At 41.4% G+C, this 24,907-nt stretch overlaps 1 protein-coding gene and 1 long non-coding RNA gene across 5 annotated transcripts in view; one reads left to right on the forward strand and one right to left on the reverse strand.

Moving 5' to 3' along the window:
• Window positions 1–23,468, reverse strand: part of LOC115219784 (inositol oxygenase) — a 23,540-nt gene extending 72 nt beyond the window's left edge. The window contains exons 1-2 of one of the 4 annotated variants that reach the window (XM_029790040.2): window positions 23,435–23,468; window positions 1–1,196 (exon numbers count right to left, since the gene is read on the reverse strand). The exon at window positions 1–1,196 is cut by the window's left edge and continues 72 nt beyond it. In XM_029790040.2, coding sequence (XP_029645900.1) covers window positions 264–1,130 — 867 coding nt within the window. In that variant the 5' untranslated portion in view covers window positions 1,131–1,196; window positions 23,435–23,468 and the 3' untranslated portion in view covers window positions 1–263. Of the gene's footprint in view, window positions 1,197–2,115; window positions 2,161–23,434 lie in introns of those variants that run through there. The other 3 variants (XM_036509441.1, XM_036509439.1, XM_036509440.1) reach the window with 3 other exon arrangements.
• LOC118766181 overlaps window positions 13,662–24,907 on the forward strand; it is a 43,927-nt gene continuing 32,681 nt past the window's right edge. The window contains exon 1 of the long non-coding RNA XR_005002096.1: window positions 13,662–13,735. This is a non-coding gene — a long non-coding RNA (uncharacterized LOC118766181). The remainder of the gene's footprint in view (window positions 13,736–24,907) is intronic.

Here is a 24,907-nt window from a genome sequence, read left to right on the forward strand (position 1 = left end):
TTTAAATCTTGCCTTTTTAAAAACCCTTTTTTTTAAAAATCTTTATCCATCTTTATCTCCTTTCATTAATTTCCCATTAAATTGACTTTCGGTTGTTCACTCGGATCTTTGTTGTTCCGAGGTTGTTGTTTTTTTTGGGTTTTTTTCATTTTTCCCCCCTTTTGCAACCAAAATACATCTTTTGAATGTATTTACAACAAAATAGTTAAGCAATTTCATTTGTTATAATGTTTCTTTTTCTTCAAAACAAACAAAAAAAAAAATTACCATTTTAGTTTACCCGGGATATATTTTTCAATCAATCTTTCGTAATATGGTCGGATTTCGTCAACATCCGGAATGACGGGTGATTTGGTATACAAATCGAACGGGTTGAAATTTTGTACCCATCTCAACATTTCCTGGTCTTTGTTGTCACACAGGTAACCATAATCATTACTGCTGTGCCACGGGTAGAAAGAATGGTATCTAATAACACAGAGAGCTTCCTCGGGTAAGTAACAAGTGTTGTGTTTCAGTACTTGGTACATATACTCATCGTGGCCCCAAGACATGAGTACCTTACTCAGACCACAGTGTTCTTCGTAAATACCGAGTTTCGTGTTGTATTTTGGGTTGTTAAAGTCGGGGTTGTCGTTGAAAGTACTGTCGGCATAAACGACCGAAGGAGCTGGTCTACAGCCGACCGGGTAGGTGTCACCAACCACCGACCACTGCGGTGCACCCCACAGGGCCATAACTTTACCCAGGTCATGTATGAGTCCCGTCAACTGAAACCAGTCTTCGTCGGGGTACTCTTTACGGATTCCTTCTGCTGTTTGAAACGCATGGAAAGAGTTACTGAGATCGATATCCGGGTCGGACTCATCCACCAAGTTGTTTAACATTTCCAGAGCTTCCATTATGGACATTTCAGCGTGATCGAATTTGGTCCACCGGCCGTGGGATTCTTTCACGAAGTCGACAGTTTGAAACGTGTGCATTTGCTTGTAGGTGTTGTACACCTGGGAATCGGAGTCACATTTGTCAAAGTTCCTGAAGGAATTGTTTTCTTTGGCCGCGTCGTGGTTATAAACCAGTTTCTCCCTTAAAAACGGCGACAGGACATTGCTGTCTACTGCGGCAGTCATTCTGATCGATTTGCGATAGATTTTGTCGTTGTTGTTACTCTTGCTATTGTTGTTGTCGTTGTTGTTGTTGTTTTCGTTGTTTCAATTCTTTCTTCGGGCTGAGAAGGAAAGTTTTTTCCTTCACATCAGAGTAAACTGTGTGAAATACGATTTGTTTATCGAGCAGTGGGCCTTTTATGTAAACTGTTGAAGGTGACGACAGACAGACAGAAAGACAGACAGATGAATGGATTAAAAGAAAGAAAGAAAGAAAGAAAGAAAGAAAGAAAGAAAGAAAGAAAGAAAGAAAGGTAATGAATAAGAAATTGGGTGAGAAGGAAAGAAGGAAAAAAGTAGGTGTGTATTCCTTTCTGATTGGACAGATTTTGTGACGGTAGTTTCTGATTGGTCGAACACTGTGTAAACAATAACAACCACATTATTGAAAAATGCGTGCAGTTCCTTCAACAACGGAAAATAAAACTAGGCCATGTTTACTCTTTCCATACTTTCGGCATCGTAACAACAACAACAACAGTGGAGGCGCAATGGCCCAGTGGTTAGGGCAGCGGACTCGCGGTCGGAGGATCGCCGTTTCGATTCCCAGACCGGGCGTTGTGTGTATGTTTATTGAGCGAAAACACCTAAAGCTCCACGAGGCTCCGGCAGGGGGTGGGGGTGGCGACCCCTGTTGTACTCTTTCGCCCAAACTTTCTCTCACCCTTTCTTCCTGTTTCTTGTCCCCCGACTTCCTACGCAACCGCCGAGCCTGGATGCGCATTCATACATCCGTCGATGCTCTCGGTGTCGGGGGTTGACCTGCTTTCTCTTCTGCGGGTCTTACGAATAGCAAAGGACCACGTTTCGGACTTCTCCCACTCTGGGACGAAGACCGCTTCGCTCAACAAACAAACAAGCAGCAGCAGCAGCAGCAGCAGCAGCAACAACAACAGCAACAACGATAACAACAACGACGACAACAACAACAACCACCACCACCACCACCACCCTTATTATTATTGTTGTTATTATTATTGTTATTGTTGTTGTTATTATTATTATTACCACAACCATCGCCACACGTCATCATCGTCATGTTTTTCCCCCTCGTCTACTCAATTAAAAGCCATCATCATCATCCTCATCATCGCCATCATCCTCCTCCTCGTCGTCGTCGTCGTCGTCGTAATCGCCATTGTTATCAGCTGTGAGTTTGGCTGATTGTTCTGCGTTCAAATCCGACCGGGGGTCAATCTCTGCGTTTCATTTTCTCTTTCTTTTCTTGTGGTAGTGATGGGTTGGTGGGTGGGGATTGCAGAAATAAATAATAATAAAAAAGTACCAGTCAAATACTAGTGCCTTTAAAATTGACTAACCCCTCACTCCCCACCCAAAGTTCTGGTCACGTGCCTATGTTTGAAAAACGTTTATTCATAAGTATTTCATTCAGTGTTGTAAAGTCAATTTTCATCATCATCATCGTCACCACCACCACCACCACCACCACCACCACCATCATCATCATCATCATCATCGTCACCACCACCTCCTCCACCGCCATCATCATCATCATCATCGTCGTCGTCGTCGTCGTCGTCACTATTATCATTAATAATTCTATTTTTTCTTTATTTTTACTTGTTTCAGTCATTTGACTGCGGCCATGCTGGAGCACCGCCTTTAGTCGAGCAAATCAACCCCGGGACTTATTGTTTGCAAGCCTAGTAGTTATTCTATCGGTCTCTTTTTTTGCTGAACCGCTAAATTACGGGGACGTAAACTCACTAGCATCAGTTGTCAAGCGATGGGGGGACACACACACACGCACGCACGCACGCACACACACACACACACACACACACATTATATGACGGGCTTCTACCGGTTTTCATCTACCAAATCCACTCACAAGGCTTTGGTCGGCCTGAGTCTATAGTAGAAGACACTTGCCCAAGGTGCCATGCGGTGGGACTGAACCCGAAACCATGTGGTTCGTAAGCAAGCTACTTACCACACAGCCACCCCTGCATCATCATGATCATCATCATAATGGTTTCAAATTTTGGCACAAGGCCGGCAATTTTAAGGGCGTGGTAAAGCCGATCAGATCGAACCCCAGTGTTCGATTGACACTTATTTCATCAACCGTGAATAAATGAAAGGCGAAGTCCCTCTCAGCGGAATTTGAACTCAGAACGTAAAGACGGACGAAATGCCGCTAAATATTTTGTCCGGCACGGTAACGATTCTGCCAATAAGCCGGCTGAATCGTCTGCACGCCGGACAAAATGTTTATCGGTATATCGTCCGTCTTCACGTTCTGAGTTCAAATTCCGCTGAGATCAGCTTTGATTTTCGTGCACGCAAGGCGGATAAAATTAAGTACCAGGTGAGCACTGGAAATCGATATATTCGATTGTCCCTCCTCTCAAAATATGATCGATTCCCCCTCCCTTCAAAATTCCTGGCCTTCTGCCAAAATTAGAGAGAATTACTGTTATTGTTATATATTTACGAGTACAGGGAGATTTAGCTGCTATTTCTGTAAGAATGCGTTTGTGTGTGTGTTGTCCCTTACCTGCTAAACTATGCATGACCAATTCTGACCAATTCTGAAGATACACCTGTAAAAAAAAAAGGTAATATAAAAGGAGAAAAGGGCTCTCTACCCCCTTTTTGACCAGGCTCCCGTGGCTTTTATGGGTTTTTCCACGAGTAACCTTTCGAAGCGCCTCCCCCCATTGGGAGTTTTTCCTTGTTATATTTTCGTTGTTATCTTGCAATTTTTACACGGACTTTTCAAACGGACAAAACCCTTTTTGTAACTTTCGTCCCGTATTTTGTCCTTACATATTTTATTTGATTTTTGTTAGCCCTTGTGGCCAATAAACGAGAATTAATTATTATTATTATTATTATTATTATTATCCAACAGCTTCACTAAGGTGCATGTGTTTAAATATATTTAGAGGAATCATGTTATAAGCATGTGACACACACACACACACTCACACACACACCATACACGCATACAGACACACTTTCTAGTATACACAAACATACAGGAACATACATACACACACACTCACTCACATATATACAGACACAAATTATCTCGTTCGCACATATACATTTACGGACAGGTATATATACACACACACATGTTTCAGTCACTGAACTGAGGCCATGCTGGGGCACGGTCTTGAGGGAGATTTAGGCGAACAAAATCGACTTCAGTACTATATTTACATATTCAGTACTATATTTACATATTAACTTTTTGCCGAAGTCAACAAACCAGCACCGGTTATCAAGCCGTGGTAAGGGCAAACACCCCACAACACACACGCTTTTTGTCTTCTACGTTCACTCAAAAATTAATGATTATTGTAGAAAAAAAAATCACTTGTCCATGGTCGCGCGCAGTGGGGTTGAACCTACAACCACGGGGTTCCAAAGATAACTTTTTAAACATAGTCACGATGTGCATGACGGTAACATTATGACACGTGTCATATAATGTCATAACCAAATATATATCCTTTTCTACTCTAGGCAGAAGACCTGAAATTTTAGGGGAGGGGGCCTGTCGATGAGATCGACTCCAGTACACAACTAGTACTTAATTTATCGACCCCGAAAGGATAAAAGGCAAAATCAACCTCGGCGGAATTCGAACTCAGAACGTAAAGACAGACGAAATACCTATTTCTTTACTACTCACAAGGGGCTACACACATAGGGGACAAACAAGGACAGACAAACGGATTAAGTCGATTACATCGACCCCAGTGCGTAACTGGTACTTATTTAATCGACTCCGAAAGGATGAAAGGCAAAGTCGACCTCGGCGGAATTTGAACTCAGAACGTAACGGCAGACGAAATACGGCTACGCATTTCGCCCGGCGCGCTAACGTTTCTGCCAGCTCCTCGCCGCCTTCATAACCAAATATATATTAGACCGAGAGCCAGTCCTAATTTTATTAGACTCGAAGCTCCAAAACACTGGCAAGGCACTATATGTGTACAAATGGTCCTAATACCATGAAACGTGATTCTTAAGTATGATTAGGTATGGATTAATTAATTATGAGATAATCAACTTGCGTAAATAACTAATTTAATTAGACTTTAAGCTCCAGTAATGAATCACATTGAATATTACTCCTTAGACACAAGTGATACTTAAATGAAAACTTAAGAAAAAAACGGGTATGGAAAAAGAAATTAAAATATTTTAATTAGACACATAATTAGGAATTAATTAGACTTTCTGCTCCAGCGTCAATTACTTCACAGAAATGTTCACTAAACCCAACTGAATCTATTCATGTCACTTACCCAAGGTGCCACGCAGTGGGACTGAAACCGGAACCATGTGGTTGGCAAGCAAGCTATTTATCACACAGCCACTCCTGCGCCACGAGATCGACTTTGCCTTTCATCCTCTCGGGGTCGATAAATTAAGTACCAGTTCACTGGGATCGATGTAATCGACTTAATCCGTTTGTCTGTCCTTGTATGTCCCCTCTGTGTTTAGCCCCTTGTGGGCAGTAAAGAAATATATATATATATATAGTATGTATGTGTGTACACACACACAGAGGGTGAGCTAGAATTAATGACACACTTGTTAGTTATAATTGGTTCATCCCATAAATAATGCGTTATTTTTTTTTCAATTCAATGAACTAAAAGCATTTAGTAATTTTGCCTTGAACATATTCTTAGTTTTGAAGAGTGCAGTTCGATTTTAACAGTTATTTTTTCAAAACTATAATGGAAGTAACAATGGAGTATACTTGGCATATTTTGCTTTATGAGTTCAATAAAGGCAGCAACGCAACGGAAAGTGCGGGAAATATTAATGCAGTATATGGAGATCGGACAATAAGCGTAAGCCAGTGTCAATGGTGGTTTCAGAAATTCCGAGCCTGAAACTACAGCCTCGAAGATGAGCCTCATCCTAGATCTGTAGATCTCGAAGAGGACGACTTGTAAACCCTGGTGGGACAAAATCCCATCATAACTGTTAAGGAACTAGCAGAGAAGCTTGGATTTGGTCATTCAACCATTCATCGACACCTGCGTGTCAGCAAATTGGGTCAACAGTTTCTCACAAACTTCCCTAGTCTAATCGAGGGCAGAGAGTGAATCTGCGCTCTTCTTTGCTGTCATGTCTCACGAATAAACCTTTTTTTTTAAAACCAAATAGTGAGTGGTGACGAGAAATGGGTTCCCTATAAAAGCGCCGAAGACAGTGGGTAAGGAAAGGAGAAGTCTTCATCCACGTAAGGTGTTATTATCTGTTTGGTGGGATATGAAATGTTTAGCCCACTCTGAACTTCTAAACCCAAACCAAATGATAACAAAGGAGATCTACTGTGAGCAGCTTGAGTGGCTTAAGTCAGCGCTAGAAGGAAAACGACCATCTTTGGTTTGAAGATGAAAGATGTTCTTCCATCAGGATAATGCTTGGCTACATAAAGCGAGGATGACAATCCAAAGGCTGGAGCAGTATGAATGGAACATGATGCCCCACCCACCATATTTGCTGGGCATTGCCCCATTTGATTATCATTTATTCCGCAGTCTTCAAAATCATTTGGACGGAAAAATATGAATTCTAAAGACGAGGTCAGAACAGTAGTGGAGGAGGAGTTTTCATGACGGACAAGTGAATCTTGGAAGAGAGACCTTGCAAGTCTAGCAGATGGATGAAAGAGCACTGTAGAAAATGAAGGAGAGAATATTTTAGATTGGAAAAGAACTTTGTTTATCTTAATTTTGAAATATAAAAGTATAAAAAAACGCATTATTTATGGGATGACCCAATATTTATTAATATGTTTATAAGCACACAAATGCACAAAGTTAATGAATAGTGCAGTTTAGTTAAATCGGTTTTCCATCTCATGGTCAACTGGGCCTCCTTCTGCTGCAACACAGGCTTGTAACCGTATTGAAGTATTTTGACATGGTTTGCGACCCGTGTGTAACAAGATTGTTTCACCTTCTACGATAATAACTTGTTTAAGATGTTCTGACGATTGACACGGACTTTTAGATAACTCCACAAAAAAAAAAAGTCTGGTGGTGTTAAATCAGGTGAGCGAGCCGGCCACTCCACAGGCCCTCCTCTTCCAATCGAAAGATCAGGGAAAATTTTATTCAGCCAGTCACTGACAGTGGTGTATGTATGCGTGTATGTATATATATTATATATAGGGAAAGTTTACGAAAAAAACAAAAGACGAAGACAGGTGGTGTACAAAACAAACAGGTGTATTAGTATAACGCTCAGGAATAGAAAAAGTCTTTTACGTTTCGAGCCTACGCTCTTCTACAGAAAGGGACACAGAAAAAACTAGGAGAGAGAAAAATGTATGTAGTGGTATATATAGATACTAGCAGCATCGCCCGGCGTTGCTCGGGTTTGTAAGGGAAATAACTATATAAGCATTTATAGAGAGTTACTTCCCTTATATAAACTGAGCGAAAATGCATTAAAAATGCGGAAAAATTATAGTAATTTTTTTTAAAATCGTAGACTCATCGTAGACGCGAGTTACTTCCCTTATATAATAGCAAAAAAAATGCATTAAAAATGGGAAAAATGATGGTAAATTTTTTTTAATTCGTAGACTCATCGTAGACGCGCGCTAATACCCAGAAGGGCTCGATATGAATCACGACTATAAGATACCCGGTTTTGGTTAAACTGCACCGCAAATGTTGGAGTAGTTAGGAATCTAAATCGTAGGAGACAGACACCACGCAACCTCACTTTTATATATATATATATATATTTACTACATATGTGGAAATCTGTGGGTGTATTTGTTTGTGGCGTTGTTATCTAACTCCTCCTATATTTGTAATGCGTGCCATGTGTACGAATTTATATGTGTGTGTATATGTATATGTCTATACGTGTATGTGGCGCAGGAGTGGCTGTGTGGTAAGTAGCTTGCTAACCAACCACATGGTTCCGGGTTCAGTCCCACTGCGTGGCATCTTGGGCAAGTGTCTTCTGCTATAGCCCCGGGCCGACCAAAGCCTTGTGAGTGGATTTGGTAGACGGAAACTGAAAGAAGCCTGTCGTATATATGTATATATATATATATGTATGTGTGTGTTTGTGTGTTTGTGTGTGTCCCCCTAGCATTGCTTGACAGTCGATGCTGGTGTGTTTACGTCCCCGTCACTTAGCGGTTCAGCAAAAGAGACCGATAGAATAAGTACTGGGCTTACAAAGAATAAGTCCCGGGGTCGATTTGCTCGACTAAAGGCGGTGCTCCAGCATGGCCGCAGTCAAATGACTGAAACAAGTAAAAGAGTGTGTAGAAATACATTTGTGTGTTATCTAACTGCCCTTTCTTTCTTGGTTGGGCCGCCGTCCGTGCAGCATCTGTTTTCCTCCCTGTGTCTGTGAAATCTTGTATCGCTGCTGTAAGGCTTTACGCGCCAGCTTAATTTAATTCGTCCTTAGTCGAAAGACACCTGTTGTTATGTCCTGTTTATTTCTTTTGTATAACATTCTCCGTTTTTTTTTCGTCCTTGTTTTAGTATACATTTGCTGCTTTCTTCCAAGGAATCTAATACTCTTAGCTTAGTTTTTCCTTGGGGCTGGCCAAATTGGAGCAATCTCGAGTACAACCAGCCGAAATTGCAAAGATAATCTGGAACTCGACTGAGGAAAGAAAACTCCAAATGACCCGTCCTTGTTTTCTTTGTATCGTCTGTCTGGATGTTTTGTTGTCCCATTTTTTTGTATCACCTAACTGTCTGGATGTTCTACATTCTTGTCCCACTTTGTATTATATATGTATATACAATGATACCTCGCAGTACGAGTTTAATTCGTTCCATGATCGAGCTCGTCTCACGATTTACCCGTTTTGCAAATCAATCTTCCCCATTGAAATTAACTAAAATATAATTAATCTCTTCTAGCCCTGCAAAACCACTTAAGAATAATTTTTTATGGGTTTTAAAACAGAAAGGGTGTAGTTACAAGTAAAATGGCAATTACAAAAAGGAGAATGCAAAAAAAAAATGTAAACTAGTTATATTAATTGACTAAATTAAAGTAAAGAAATAACAATGGGGCACTCGTAAAGATGGGGATTTCTGCTCGAACTGCAAAAGAAAAATTTGCACGAGTCTCGGCTCGTACAGCAAATTACTCGTACAATGGGGGCACTCATTTCGCTTGTCGATACGTTCGGAGTTCAAATTCCGCCGAGGTCGACTTTGCCTTTCATCCTTTCGGGGTCGATTAAATAAGTACCAGTTACGCACTGGGGTCGATATAATCGACTTAATCCGTTTGTCTGTCCTTGTTTGTCCCCTCTGTGTTTAGCCCCTTGCGGGCAGTAAAGAAATAACAATGGGGCACTCGTAAAGCGAGGTTTTATTCTGTGAGTGTGTGTGTGTGTGTGTGTCTTTGTCTCCCAACACCGTTTGACAACCGGTGTTGGTGTTTTTGCGTCCCCTAACTTAGCGCTTCGGCAAAACAGACCGATAGAATAAGTACTAGAATAAAACCCTGGCTCGATTTCTTTGACTAAAACCGTTCAAAGAGGTGCTCCAGCATGGTCGCAGTCGAATTACTGAAGTGAAAGATAAAAGATAACACACAAATGTATTTCTACACACATACACATATAGACATATACATACACATATATATATACACACATATAAATTCGTACACATACACGCATTACATATACATACGCCAAACAACACCCAAAGAAACACATTCACTTAAGCAGAGAAACACACACACACACACACACACACACACACACACACACGAGCAAGTGGCAGCGGCGGCGGCGGCGGCGGCGGTGGTGGTGACACCGTATACTTTACACCATCTGGGACGACAACGAACTCGGTGCTTGCGTACCGAAGGGTTGATGTGTCTAAGAATGAGTAGTTACATATATGTTTGTATATATCGTTGTATATATATGCATCACACGCTCGCACCACCACCACCACCACTACCACCACCACCACCACCATTACCAGAATCATTAATATTGCTCTCTCTCCCGATGCCGTGCTTACCATTTATGATTCCATTAAGTATTACTGCTACTGCGACCGATGTACTTTATGTCTAAAATGCAGAAAAGACGACGACCGAACGAGAGAGAGAGAGAGAGAGGGGAAGGGAGAGAGAGAGAGAGAGGAAGGGAGAGAGAGAGAGAGAGAGAGAGAGAGGGAGAGAGAGAAAGTAAGCTGATGGAATGTTATGACGTCATTGGGATGATAACCGAACCACCACCCTCTCCTTTCACAACCGATCTACTACTGTATACACGTAAACACCTGCACAGGCACACACACTCACACACACACACGCACACATACACACACACGCACACACACACACACAAACACATACACACACACACACACAACACACACACACACATACACACATACGAGATGGTATTAAAAAGTTGCTTCAAATTCCGCCGAGGTCGACTTCGCCTTTCATCCTTTCGGGGTCGATAAATTAAGTACCAGTTACGCACTGGGGTCAATGTAATCGACTTAATCCGTCTGTCTGTCCTTGTCTGTCCCCTCTGTATTTAGCCCCTTGTGGGTAGCAAAGAAATAGGTATTAAAAGGTTGCCGGACTTAATTATGTTTAATAAAAAAAAAGATAACTGATTTACTTCAGTTTTAACATCATCTTCGAAATAGTCACCTTGCGCAGCAATACACCGGTCCCTGCGTTCCTGTCACTTTTGGAATCCGGTCTGGAAGTTGTTTACCGTTAGCGAGTTGAGGACCTTCTGCGATTCGCTCTTGATTTTGACAACGGTGTTGAAACGGCGACCTTTGAGCTGCATTTTCATGTTGGGGAAGAGAGATGGAAGTCTGCACGTGCTAAATCTGGCGCATAGAGCCAGTGCAGAGGAGATACCATGTTGTTTTTGACGAGAAACACACGAGTGAAGAGAGCTTGGAGACAAGGTGCATTATCATCACAAAGTATCGCAATCTTTGCGCTCCAAAGATCCAACTCTGTCGCGTGATTTTTAGAGAGCCCCCTGCAGTTTTTTTGTTTCGAGGCCCCTTCCCTTCAATCAAAATTCATAAACTACGCACCTTTTATTCATAACTATGTTTTACTTTATTCTACCTGAAATTCCTGGCACGTAGAAAGCACCAACCGATCGTGGCCGTTGCCAGCCTCGCCTGGCACCTGTGAACGGTGGCACGTAAAAAGCACCCACTACACTCAAGGAGTGGTTGGCGTTAAGAAGGGCATCCAGCTGTAGAAACACTGCCAGATCAGACTGGAGCCTGGTGCAGCCTCCTGGTTTCCCAGACCCTGGTCGAACCGTCCAACCCATGCTAGCATGGAAAATGGACGTTAAACGATGATGATGATGATGATGATAATCCTAAAGAACATCTTTAAAAGTACAAGTTAAATTTCTTTAGGTCTATTACAAATTTCAATGAATAAAACTTCCAGATATGAATAAAAGAGCATTTTTATAACCCAGGAAATTCGCAGTTGACACAACACACACAAGACATACCCACACAACATACATACACAAAAAATTCTTCAAGGTGATGCTCCAGCATGGCCGCAGTCTAACATATATATAGAGATGGCTCCAAGTGAAGCGTTTGTCTAAAGCAGCACGAGTGGAGTTTAAACATTCTCAACAGCTGTTTCAACAGTGTTTTATGGATGAACACTTTGATTGCATCATGGCAATTGCATTTTCTGTATATAATGTCGAAAAACTTTGATCAGCTCATGACACACATGCGCGCAGTAAAAGAGAAAGAAATCATAGTGGAAGAAGGGTGAGGATATGAGAGTAGCTGTGGGAGGAGTTTAAATTTAGCAGATACGGGTTTTCGGTGGAATAGATTGCGATTACCTTCTATTTTTAACTTGATTGCTGCCATGCTGGGGCATCACCTTGAAGAATTTTTGGTTGCATGAATCACTCCCAGGGCATATTTGTTTTTTAAAGCCTGATATTTTTTCTATCGATCTTTTCTGCTGAACCGTTAAACACACCACCACAGGTTGTCAAACGATGATGGATATATACACACACACACACACATGCATGCACGCGCGCACACACACACACAGGTATAAAATCTGAGAGAAAGAAAATAAATGGAATTCACGATACTCTTTATTAGTCACATGGTGCCTAAAAGTATACTTGCAAAATTTCAAAGCTAGATAGTGCGTGTTTTTATTGGCTAAACTGGCAACATGACCATCCCTAAATACAACAATCTGTTTCAACACACGATTTCACATCAAGAATCTTGCAAAGCGAATATATAAACGTGTGTGTGTATATATATATATATAAAATCCAGTGTACATTTAAACACATTAAGAGGTTTCCATCATAGGAATCCTTTACACTAGAAAGAACAGCTAAAGTCCAAACCACTAATTAGCGATATATTCTTAAAGGGAATGAAAAATAAAAACGTTTACCGTCTCTTTCTTGGATGGTAAGTGTTTTTATTTTTCATTCCCTTCGAGAATTTATCGCTAATTAGTGGTTTGGACTTTAGCTGTTCTTTGTAGCGTAAAGGATTCATATGAAGGAATGATGGAATATAAAATATTGATTAGAGAACAAACAACAAGTTCAAGTCAACGACCTTATATAATGCCATGTTTCCATACATGTGATCATATATAAATACCACGGCCTTATACATACATAAAAAACACAGAAGGTAAAAAATATATATGCACATAAAAATACAAAATATTGCAGTGAATTGCAATGAACTCCCGAAATGGCCATAGATGTGTTTTGACTTGATTTTGTGGAATTCTCTTACGCTCCTTGGACTTCAACCTACCATGGTTTTTATGAAACGATGCCTTTCATCCTTTCGGGGTCGATAAATTAAGTACCAGTTGCGTACTGGGGTTGATGTACCAGTTGCGTACTGGGGTTGATGTACCAGTTGCGTACTGGGGTTTATTTGAGTGTAAAAGCAAAAAAATAAATAGAATAAAATGCCAACAGTTACTGCTATCATAAAAGTATAAAATATTCTACAAATGTTTAAATTTCGTGAATAAACAATTGTAGTAATAATTTAAATCTTTATTCACCTGATAACAATCGAAGGTTAGATGCTAAAATATGCAGATATCTTTACTATATATACTCCTTCCCAACTAAGAACTCTTATATTATAACAGTTAAATTTAAACATTGCTGTTTAATTCACAATGAAATTGTTACCACTGGCCAGAGTTCTCACAGCATTTTAGAGGTCTTTCTTTACATTACTCATCTTAAGACATCCTTTTCATCTCAGTTTATCATTTATGGAGAATTAGCATCAAGCTTTCTGTGAAAACTTACCTGTAGTATATAAAAATGGAGAAGGTTTACCTCTCATCTCCCACTTGCTATAGAAACCTGAGTAAAGTGAAGTAAATATATTCATTCATTATTGCTATGACTAATGTTATTCTATTTCATGTCATATTTTCTGTCATTTGAAGGTTTGGCTAAATATGAAACAAACAGGATTATTGCCATACTTTAGTGAATACCTGGGGAAAAGAGATGATATTTTCAAGTGAGTTCCTTGTAATTCAGTCACAATTTCTGTATCTTCTTTAGTATTTAATCTGTCTATTTATTATTCTACTAATTATTCCCAATTTCAGTAAAAGAAAGAATGAAATTTCTAACTTTTATCACCCATTTTAATTCAATTACCTTTATAACTGATCTATTTTTAGCCAGGTTAGTTAAGATAAATGAACTAAAGTACCTTAGTTAAGAATACTACTCACTACCAATAAGCATTCAGTTTTGAGTTATGTCATGTTTTGCATATGCTGTTGAATTAATAGGAGTTTCAATCCTAATTTGGAAATTTGATCATAAATAGTTGTTTGTGTTGCTGATCATGGTCATGATCAACAAAAAGTAGCAAACATTTCTTCTCAAATAAGTCTACAACTCAAATATAATCAACCTTTGAATATTTGATATGCCTAATCTACCATTATCATTATTATCATTATCATTTTTTAACATCCATTTTCTATGCTGGCATGGGTTGAATAGTTTGCCAAGATCTCCAGGCCTAAAGACTGCAACATGTTCCAATGTCTGCTTTGACATGGTTTCTACACCTGAATGCCCTTCCTAGCACCAACCACTGTACAGTGTACTGCATGCATTTTTCATAGCACCAGGACTGATGCATAACTAAGATTTCTACTGTAGAGAGTGCTTTATGCTAGGAGATGAAAGGTTAAAGTATGGGAGAAGGATGCCAGAACAGAACAAGCTTCTTGTAGGCAAGCTACTCTTTTAGAATTTAACTTCCTTTTTAAAAATTGTAGGAAAAGAGATTTAGTTCAGCAAACATATAGGGCATACTCTCTGACTCAGCAATAAGTAAATTCAACCATAAAATAACTAATAAAATTTACAATTTTAACTCAAATGATTCTAATGAACAGGTAAAGTTATTTGTGAAGTATAGGAAATCTATATGACAAATATAAGTTTTTGGTTTATTTCAAATCAACAAAAATTCAGGCCTCGTGCCTGGGGTAAGAAAGAATGTTTAAGGCGGCGAGCTGGCAGAAACGTTAGCACGCCAGGTGAAATGCTTAGCGGTGTTTCGTCTGTCTTTACATTCTGAGATCAAATTCAGCTGAGGTCGACTTTGTCTTTCATCCTTTCGGGGTCGATAAATTAAGTACCAGGTGTGTACTGGGGTCGATTAAAAAAATTTCCCTCCCCCAAAATTTCGGGCCTTATGCTTAGAGTAGAAAAGAATAAAGCATAAGACGTAAGTAGCCAATTGCTATATAATCTGTGTGATTTAGGAGCTTGTGTGTGTGTGTCTGCAATAAGTATGTGTGTGTGTGTGCATGCGTGCGTGTGTATATGTGTAGGCGAGGAGGAATAGAGAAGGGAGGGAGAGAGTGCTAAAGAGAGAAAAGGAGGGAGAAAACAAAAGAGAGAGAGAGAGAGGGGGAGGGGTTTCGCCGAAGAAGAAAAGAAAAGCAGAAATAGGACGCAATGCATGGGAATCTGTTCTCTTTTGTAATATTTTAATCGAGCAGTGAGTCACTTAGGAAGCTTTCTTTTCATTAAAAACAACAAGTGTGTGTGTCCTATGAATGGCTGAGGTCTAAATCTACGGATTTTAAATCAACACCTTTTGTACAGACACAGGTGAACAACCTGGCTTTTATATAATATCTTCAGGTTCACAAATCTTGATATTCATACTCTGTTACTTCTTCATCTGCTTCACCCTGCTTCACAGCGGTCAAACTAAGGTACCGCCCTAGATTCTACCGAAAATACTATAAGTGAAGAAAGACAAGTTGCTTACATCGAAATAGAACCACATCAGACGACTGGCACCCATGCCAACCTCCCTTCATTGGACACTAAACTCTGTTTGCGAAGACCTGTTGGGGCAAGTGAAATCGAAATTGAACCAAATCCTATGACTGGCACCCGGCCGTTGCCAGTGCCGCTGGACTGACTCCTGTGCAGGTGGCAAGTAAAGAAACATTGTTTCGACCCTGTGCTTGAGGGGACCTATTGAATCAAGTACATCAACATCAAAAATCAATGGAAATTGTAGTTGTGATCCCTGTGCCGGTGACACGTAAAAAGCACCAACCGATCATGGCCATTGCCGGCACCTGTGCCAGTGGCACGTAAAAAGCACCCACTACACTCACGGAGTGGTTGGCGTTAGGAAGGGCATCCAGCTGTAGAAACACTGCCAGATCAGACTGGAGTCTGGTGCAGCCTCCTGGCTTCCCAGACCCCGGTCGAACCGTCCAACCCATACTAGCACAGAAAACGGACGTTAAATGATGATGATTCGCTGCTTTCTTCCAAAGAATCTAATGCTGTTATGTTAGTTTTTCCTTGGGGCTGGCCAGATTGGAGCAATCTCAAGAAAAATCAGAAAAATATATATATAGGTGTGGTAAGTAGCTTGCTTACGAACCACATAGTTCTGGGTTCAGTCCCACTGTGAGGCACCTTGGGTAAGTATCTTCTACTATAGTCTCGGTCCGATCAGAGCCTTGTGAGTGGATTTGGTAGACGGAAACTGAAAGAAGCCTGTCGTATATATGTACATATACATATATATGTGTGTGTGTGTATATGTTTGTGTGTCTGCGTTTGTCCCCCCCCCCATCATCGCTTGACAACCGATGCTGGTGTGTTTACGTCCCCGTAACTTAGCGGTTCGGCAAAAGAGACCGATAGAATAAGTACTAGGCTTACAAAGAGTAAGTCCTAGGGTCGATTTGCTCGACTAAAGACGGTGCTCCAGCATGGCCACAGTCAAATGACTGAAACAAGTAAAAGAGTATACACACACACACATATACGAACATCTATACTTACAAATAAACAGACAGACAGACAGACGCACACAGCTTGTTATGCAATTCTGTTAAAAAAGAAAGAAAAAAATTGGTCAATTACAAAAGGCATGGCAGAAGAAGAAAAAAGAAAAAAAACATCTTTCCAGTGTACCGCACAGTGGGATCGAAACCAGGAAAGTAAGGCTGTGAAGCGATCCTCTTAACGACACGGCCAAACCTAAACCTGTTTATTTACAAGTTAAACAACTTGAAAACCTTACAAATAGACATGGTTTGTAGGTCACAACGACGCAAACCTGATATTTCTGGTTTTGTGCTCTGCCAAGCTTTGCTTTCATTTCTGATGTGTTTTTCTAAGAAAAACAACGAAATTTCGTTTATTATTCACAGTAACAGTTCTGCATTTTATCTTATTTGTATTATTTTTTGTCTAATTATTATTTTTGTTTCGCTTTTATTGTCTCAGTCACTTGACTGCGGCAACACTGGGGCACTGCCTTGAGGTGTTTAGTTGAACAAATTGACGCCAAAGGTTATTTTCTAAAACCTAGTATTTATTCTATCTGTCTGTTTTGCTGAACCGCTAAGTTACGGGGACGTAAACACAGCAACATCTGTTATCAAGCGCTGATCAGGGACAAACACACACACACATATATATGACGGGATTCTCTCAGTTTCCGTCTCCCAAATCCACTCTCGGTCTGAGGCGAGAGTAGAAAACACTTGTGCAAGGTGCCACGCAGTGGGACTGGACCCAGGGCCATGTGGTTGAGAAGCAAGCTTCTTACCACACAGCTACGCCTTCACCTGTATGTATATATATATATACACACACATACATACATACTTACATACATACAGGCACATTAAAAGCACCCTGTGCCAGTGGCATGTTAAAAGCACCATCCGTACGTGGCCGTTGCCAGCCTCCCCTGGCACCTGTGTCAGTGACACGTAAAAAGCATCCACTACACTCACAGGGTGATTGGTGTTAGGAAGGGCATCCAGCTGTAGAAACACTGCCAGATCAGACTGGAGCCTGGTACAGCCTCCTGGCTTCCCAGATCCCGGTCGAACCGTCCAACCCATGCTAGCATGAAAAACGGACGTTAAACGATGATGATGATGATGATGATGATATATGAGTTGTATTAAATACATATATGCATATGTGTGTGTGCATGTGTGTGTGTGTGTACGTGATTATGTATGTGTTGATGGTTGCGTGAAGTTGTTTTGCAGGCAGGTTTGTAAGTGAACATGCATTTGTTTACGTGTATCTGCATGTGCATGCGTGTATATATATATATATATATATATATATATGTGTGTGTAAAGATAAACTTGCTTGGAAACGGATGAGTGGTGTTCAATCAAATAACATCACCATCATCGTTTAATGTCCGCTTTCCATGCTAGCATGGGTTAGACGATTTGACTGAGGACTGGCGAACCTGATGGCTGCACCAGGCTCCTATCTGATCTGGCAGAGTTTCTACAGCTGGAGGCCCTTCCTAATGCCAACCACTCCGTGAGTGTAGTGGGTGCTTTTACGTGCCACTGGCACGAGGGCCAGTCAGGCAGTACTGGCAACGGCCACACTCAAATGGTGTTTTTTACGTGCCATATATATATATATATATATATATATATATACACACACATATACGCATGCATACATGGGTACAGGACGCCGCCAACAGCAAACAACATGAAATACGGGAACAAATGAGTTCGATACGCAAACAACGAGAGAAACAAATGGGAAACAGGACAAGTAACATAAAGAACGGCCCTTCATCAGTTGTCGGCTGTCTGTCTACTCCTCATTTCGAGCATTTATATTATGTATATATATGTGTGTGTGTGTGTGTGAGTTAAATTTTATTTGTTTCGGTTATTAGACGGCGGCCATGCTGGAGCACTGCCTTGAAACATTATATTATCTTCTACTTCTTTCAGTCATTGAACTGTGATCATGCTGGGGCACCACCTTGAAGGGGAGTAGCCGAACAAGTCAGAGATTATTTTTTAAGACTGGTATTTAATTCTATTGGTGACCTTTGCCGAACTGCTACGTTACCAGGAACGTAAACAAGCCAACACCTCTCATCAAGCGGTAGTGGGAACAAACACAAGGACACGCACACGCATGCGACGGGTTTCCACACAGTCTCCACCTACGAAATTCGCTCGCCAGATATCGATAAAGACTCCTGGCTAACGTGCTGTGCATTGGGATCGAACTCAAAACCATATGGCTACAAAACGAGTTTCTTGACAAAACAACCACTCCTGCGCCAATAAGATTTTAATTAGATTCCCTCATTACAGGCAACGGATAGAATTAAACGCTAGTCAAGGTTATGTATTGTTGTCAACATACACCATTATGCATGGCCATGGGGCATTGGGTGTGTCTGTGTGTCTGCTTTGAATGTAATCAAACTTTTTTCTTAGAAACTCATCCGAGCTTTTTAAAGAGAATTTCGCTTTTAATTTCTTTCCTTCCTTCTTTCTATCCTTTCTTTATTTCTTTCTTTCTATCTTTCTTTCTTTCTGTCCTTTTCTTCTTTCTCTCTTCCTTTCTATCCTTCTCTTCCGTTCCTTCCTTTCTTGACACAATGTGTGCATGTGTGTGTGTGTGTGTGTGTGTGGTGTGTGTGTGTGTGTGTGTGTGTGTGTGACCGTGTGACCGTGTGACTGTGTGACTGTGTGAGTGTGTGTGTGTGTGAATGTCTCCTTGCTTTGACTTCATGTTACAGCTGAAAAAAAGACTGCCACCGTCATACAAGTGGTACCCTTCGTTTCCAATTTTCCCTCGAAAAAAAAAACACGTCTGGCCCTAAGAAAATATTAACCCTACAAGGTGAGGGTTGACGAGAGGAAAGGCATCCAGCTGTACAAAACCCGACTCAACGGAGACCCTCCGTCCCATGCAAGCATGGAGAAATAACATTGATGATGATAGGTGTGTGCGTGTGTGAAGACGCGTGGCTCAGTGGTTAGGCGATGGCACTCATGACTTAATGATTGTAGGTTCGATTTCCGAGCTGAGCAGTACGTTTTGTTCTCAAGCAAAGCACTCCAATTTATGTTGTCCCAGTTCACTCAGCTGCAAATGGATCACCCTGTGACGGAATAGCCTTCTGATCAATGGATGGGGCTATGGGAAATGAAGAAGGCTGGAGATAGTGCCAGTTACTGTTGGGTCCTTGGGGACAGTATCAGAAGGCATCAAGAGGAATATTAAGGAAATTGGAATAGAGTGCCCAGTAGAACTGTTACAAAAGGTTTGCCTCCTTAGCACGGCCAGAATAAATAGGGAAATATTAGACAGCTGAAAAGACCGGATAGCATGGTACCGTGGGCTGCAGGTAGTAAGCCCGCCGCTACGCATGCAAGACTCCAGGAGCTCCAACAAAACCCGTCTGTAATAAAGAGAAAAAAAAATCCTTTCTATTATAGGCACAAGGCCAGCAATTTCAGAGGAAGTGGTAAGTCGATTACATCGACCTCAGTACGTAAATGGTACTTGTTTTATCGACCCCGAAAGGATGTAAGGCAAAAATCAACCTTGGCAGAATTTGATCTCAGGCATAATAAGGTTAGTAATTTCGGGCGAGGGGGCAAGTCAATTGCATTGACCCCCAGTGACCAGCTAATACATTTTTTATCAACCCCGAGATGATGAAAAGCAAAGTCAACCTCGGTGGCATTTGAACTAAAAAATGTCGTCGATGAGGCTTCGTTAAGCTAGACACAGAAACAACCAGTAACAAGGGGGGGGGGTCGGGTCGGTGTATTAATTATTTTCGCTTCATTCAACTCTTACACTGTAAGAGCGAATACGATCGACCATCCAACCTGCCAGTCTCCTTTCCTGCCGAACCGGAAGTTCCTTTTTTCTTATTTCTTTATTGCCCACAAGGGGCTACACACAGAGGGGACAAACAAGGACGGACAAACGGATTAAGTTGATTACATTGACCCCATTGCGTAACTGTACTTAATTTATCGACCCTGAAAGGATGGAAGGCAAAGTCGACCTCGGCGGAATTTGAACTCAGAACGTAACGGCAGACGAAACCATGTTTTATGGTATGTCTATTTACTTCTGTAATGTGTGTGTGTGTGTGCGTGTGTGTGCGTGCGTGTGTGTGTGTGTGTGTGTTGTGTGTGTGTGTGTGTGTGTTGTGTGTGTGTGTGTGTTGTGTGTTGTGTGTGTGTGTTGTGTGTGTGTGTGTTGTGTGTGTGTGTGTTGTGTGTGTCTGTGTGTGTGTGTGTGTTGTGTGTGTGTGTGTGTTGTGTGTGTGTGTGTGTTGTGTGTATGTGTGTGTTGTGTGTGTGTGTGTTGTGTGTGTGTGTTATGTGTGTGTGTGTATGTGTGTTGTGTGTGTTGTGTGTGTGTGTTGTGTGTGTGGTGTTGTGTTGTGTGTGTGTGTGTGTGTGTTGTGTGTGTGTTGTGTGTATGTGTGTGTTGTGTGTGTGTGTGTGTGTCTGTGTGTGTATGTGTGTGTTGTGTGTGTGTGTGTTGTGTGTTGTGTGTGTGTGTTTTGTGTGTGTATGTGTGTGTGTCTGTGTGTGTTGTGTGTGTGTGTGTCTGTGTGTGTATGTGTGTTGTGTGTGTGTGTGTTGTGTGTTGTGTGTGTGTGTTGTGTGTGTGTGTCTGTGTGTGTTGTGTGTGTGTGTGTCTGTGTGTGTATGTGTGTGTTGTGTGTGTGTTGTGTGTGTGTGTGTATAAACACATTTTTCTTATTTGCGCGTTGTATTTACAGCTGTCTCCACTATCTCTCTCTGTATCTATTCGCCTTACGTAACGATCCTTCTCGTAAGCGTGATTACACATCCTAGATATGGACGTCATTACACTGTTATATCAGTTACATAACAGCATTAAAACACGTGCTCCGTGTGACAGCATTTTACACAATTTACCTTATCATGGGACCTTATCATGAAAGTCGTTTACATATATGCAAATTGTGTGGAGCGCACGATGTGTTTGCAGGGAACAGTGACGGGGTTGGGGGTGTGGGTACACTTCTTGTGGAGAAATGGGTAGATAAGGTAATTGAGGTAGTCAGAGTATGCGACAGAATACTTAAGATTAGATTAGTGCTCCATCATGGGTTAGCAACCATTATCTCGGCCTATGCCCCTCAGCCAGGGCTACCCGATGGACAGAAAGACCGATTCTATGACACCCTCTTGCAGACTACCACGTTGACGAATGACAGGGACCTTCTCTTTGTGGCTGGTGACTTCAATGGACATGTTGAACAACATGTCGGGGGCTTCCATGGCATACATGGAAGCTAAGGTTTTGGCTCTCACAATGAGGAGGGAACCAGGCTGCTAGAGTTCTGTGATGCAAATGATCTTATGGTTTGCAATACTAACTTCAGGAAACCTGCCAGTCACCTAGTCACCTACTGCTCTGGCAGACACACTAGCCAAATTGACTACATCCTCACCAGAAAAAGGGAAAGATGGCTGCTTATAAATGCCAAAACCTTCCCAGGCGAAGAATTTACCCCACAACATAGACTGTTAGTTAGTGACTTCAGGAGCAGGGCTAAATGGATGCCCAGAAGACGACCAGCAAGTAGAAGAAGGGTCTAGAGACTTAAAGATCCTGCAAATGGACAGAGATTTAGAGACATATTAATCGAAGCCTTTGACGAAATAGAAGGGGATATAGCTTCATACGATATTGAAGACAACTGGAGGTTTCTACCGGACAACCTGCTAAGGGCCACTGACCAGATCTTTGGATGGTGCAAAGTCCCCTCTCGACCCAAAATAACGTGGTGGTGGAGCAATGTTGTTGACAGGGCTATTAGAGAAAAGAAACAGGCTTGGAGGGACTGGAAGAATGGTGGTATCAGGGAATTGTATCAGACTGCTAAAAGGGAAGCTAGGAGGCAGGTTTATTTAGCCAGAGGGGAAGCAGATAAGAAAAAATTTGCCAATGTTCTGCGCCGTGAGGACCAAAGACTTAAGGTATTTCGTGTTGCAAGACAGTGTGTGAGAGAGAATCGTGATGTGGTAGGAGAGAAATGTGTCCGCATGGATGATGGTTCACTTGCGCTAAATGAGGCTGCAAAGAGAGAGGTTTGGAGACGCTATTATGAAAGGTTGCTGAACAAAGAAAATGAATGGGAGATCCCTTATCTCGTGATCAATGAGGAAACTAGGGATGGATGAATGGTTAGTGAGAGCCGTGCAAGCCATGTACAGGGACGCTGTCAGTAAGGTGAGGGTTGGCAACGAGTACACTGAAGAATTCAGGGTAGAGGTAGGGGTCCACCAAGGTTCAGTCCTCAGCCCCCTCCTATTTATCATAGTCTATATATAGATATAGATATAGGCCTGTGTTCTTGGCATACAAACTGTTAAATTTAACTGCTTTTCCATAGATCGCAAAGAAAGAGAATTCTTAATCGGTGTTCGACCCTTATGAAGTCTTATCAGATGTCTACAACACTTGACCAATTCCAGAGAAATACACACACACACACACACTCACATGCACGCACACAATGTACAAACACATACACACACAACTATAGGGATGTAAAAATCTCCACGAAAGCTGTTCTGATAGATTTTTAAGAGCCAGAATGAATGCGTCATGTACGATTCCAAGATGTGTGTGTGTGTGTGTGTGTGTGTGTATGTGTGTGTGTGTGTGTGTGTGTGTGTGATCCAATGGCACTCTGCTGGTTTGTCTGGGAGAAAGGAACAGCAAGAGACGGTGTACTTTAAAAGTTTGTCATCACTAAATTGAGACCAACGAAGCCATTGCGGCTACCACGATAGCGTCTCGTACACACATCGCTCAGCCTATTTCACCAGATTTGGGACTTCATCGTAATCCTACAGATAATTTTGCTGTTGCTCTTCTTGTTGTTGTTGTTGATATTTAAACAAAGATAACCGCAACGGTCACAACCCTGTACAAGTGCACTGATATAGGCGACCTCTCGTTGTATGATTTAGTTCTCCCAAATGTAAACATTTTGTCTTATAAAACAGATGTTCAGTTGACACGCCATGCTTACAAGGTTGTGCGATAAACACGCTCGTTTCGCAACTACTTTGCTTCAAGTTCAATCTTCCCTTGCGTTGAACCACCTTTTGTTACCAGGTTACAACCATTTATTACCATATTTCTGTTGAGATGCTCTGTGTTTCTTTCAATTAATTTTAAATATAACAAAGAATTTAGTAAAACAACTTAGTTATCATTAAGCTAGTGTTAGGAACATAAATTGTGACTAAGGTTTGGAGGAAGATATTAATTCAAAACTTTTGAAACCAAGAGGCTTGTACTACAGAGCCAGAGGCAGTTTCAGGCGGGTTGGTAACAAAAGGATCTGTTATCATATTTCTTTTTTAAAACTACCTGAGTCTGGTGAGGGAAATTTAAGAGATCGAATCTGTGTAGAGGTGGAAGTGCTTCGGCCTAGTGTCTATGGTGTTGCACTTACAATCGTAAAATCGTGGTTTCGATTTCCAGCCGAGTGGTGTGTTGTGTTCTCGAATAAAACACTCCCATTTCATGTTAGTCCTGTTCACTCAACCGTAAATGAGTGACCATGCGACAGACTGACATCCTGTTTAGAGAAAACGTTCTGCTCTCGGTCTCACTTCTACGCCATGGAAACCGATGACCGGCCCTACGCATCCTTGGGCTCGAGTTAATGTGAGTTAATGTTGATAATGATGATGGTGGTGATGATGACAATGATGATGATGATTATGATGAATCTGTGTAGAGGCGTGTAGAAGTGACTGTTCCTGTTTTGGGAGTGGTAGACTTAAAGCGTCGTTCTGATCTGGATTGAATTGTGGTTTATTACTGTGAAGTTGGGGTCAGCTCTGTTGCAAGCATTTGGGTCAGGTGATTTATGTAGGTACATAGTCTTCTCTCCTTCTCTCACACCAGTGACGGAGGCACTAAAAAGGTCCAAAGGAGCTACTCGTCCCCTTTAGGCTAAGACATTAAAAACTTCAATAAAAATCCTTTCTACAACAGGTACAATGTCTGACATTTTGGTGGGAAGGAGCTTGGCATCAGCGCTAAACTGGGACTTATATTATCGACTCCACAAGGATGAAAAGCAGCGTTGACCTCGGTGGAATTTGAACTTAAACAACATCAACAACAGAAACAGTAACATCAATGTGAACGGCAGCAGCAACAACAACAACAACATAAAAAAAATGCAGGCAGAGACGAAAAGTATGAAAGTCGGAGCTGTCGGTATTCAATAAGATCATATCCCATAATGCTATTACGAAGATTTGGAACTCTTGGTCGGGCTCTTGAAGTGATTCGACATCAAGGGAAACTA

The sequence above is a fragment of the Octopus sinensis genome, linkage group LG15, assembly GCF_006345805.1.
Source record: "Octopus sinensis linkage group LG15, ASM634580v1, whole genome shotgun sequence".
Classification (NCBI taxonomy): Eukaryota; Metazoa; Mollusca; class Cephalopoda; order Octopoda; family Octopodidae; genus Octopus; species Octopus sinensis.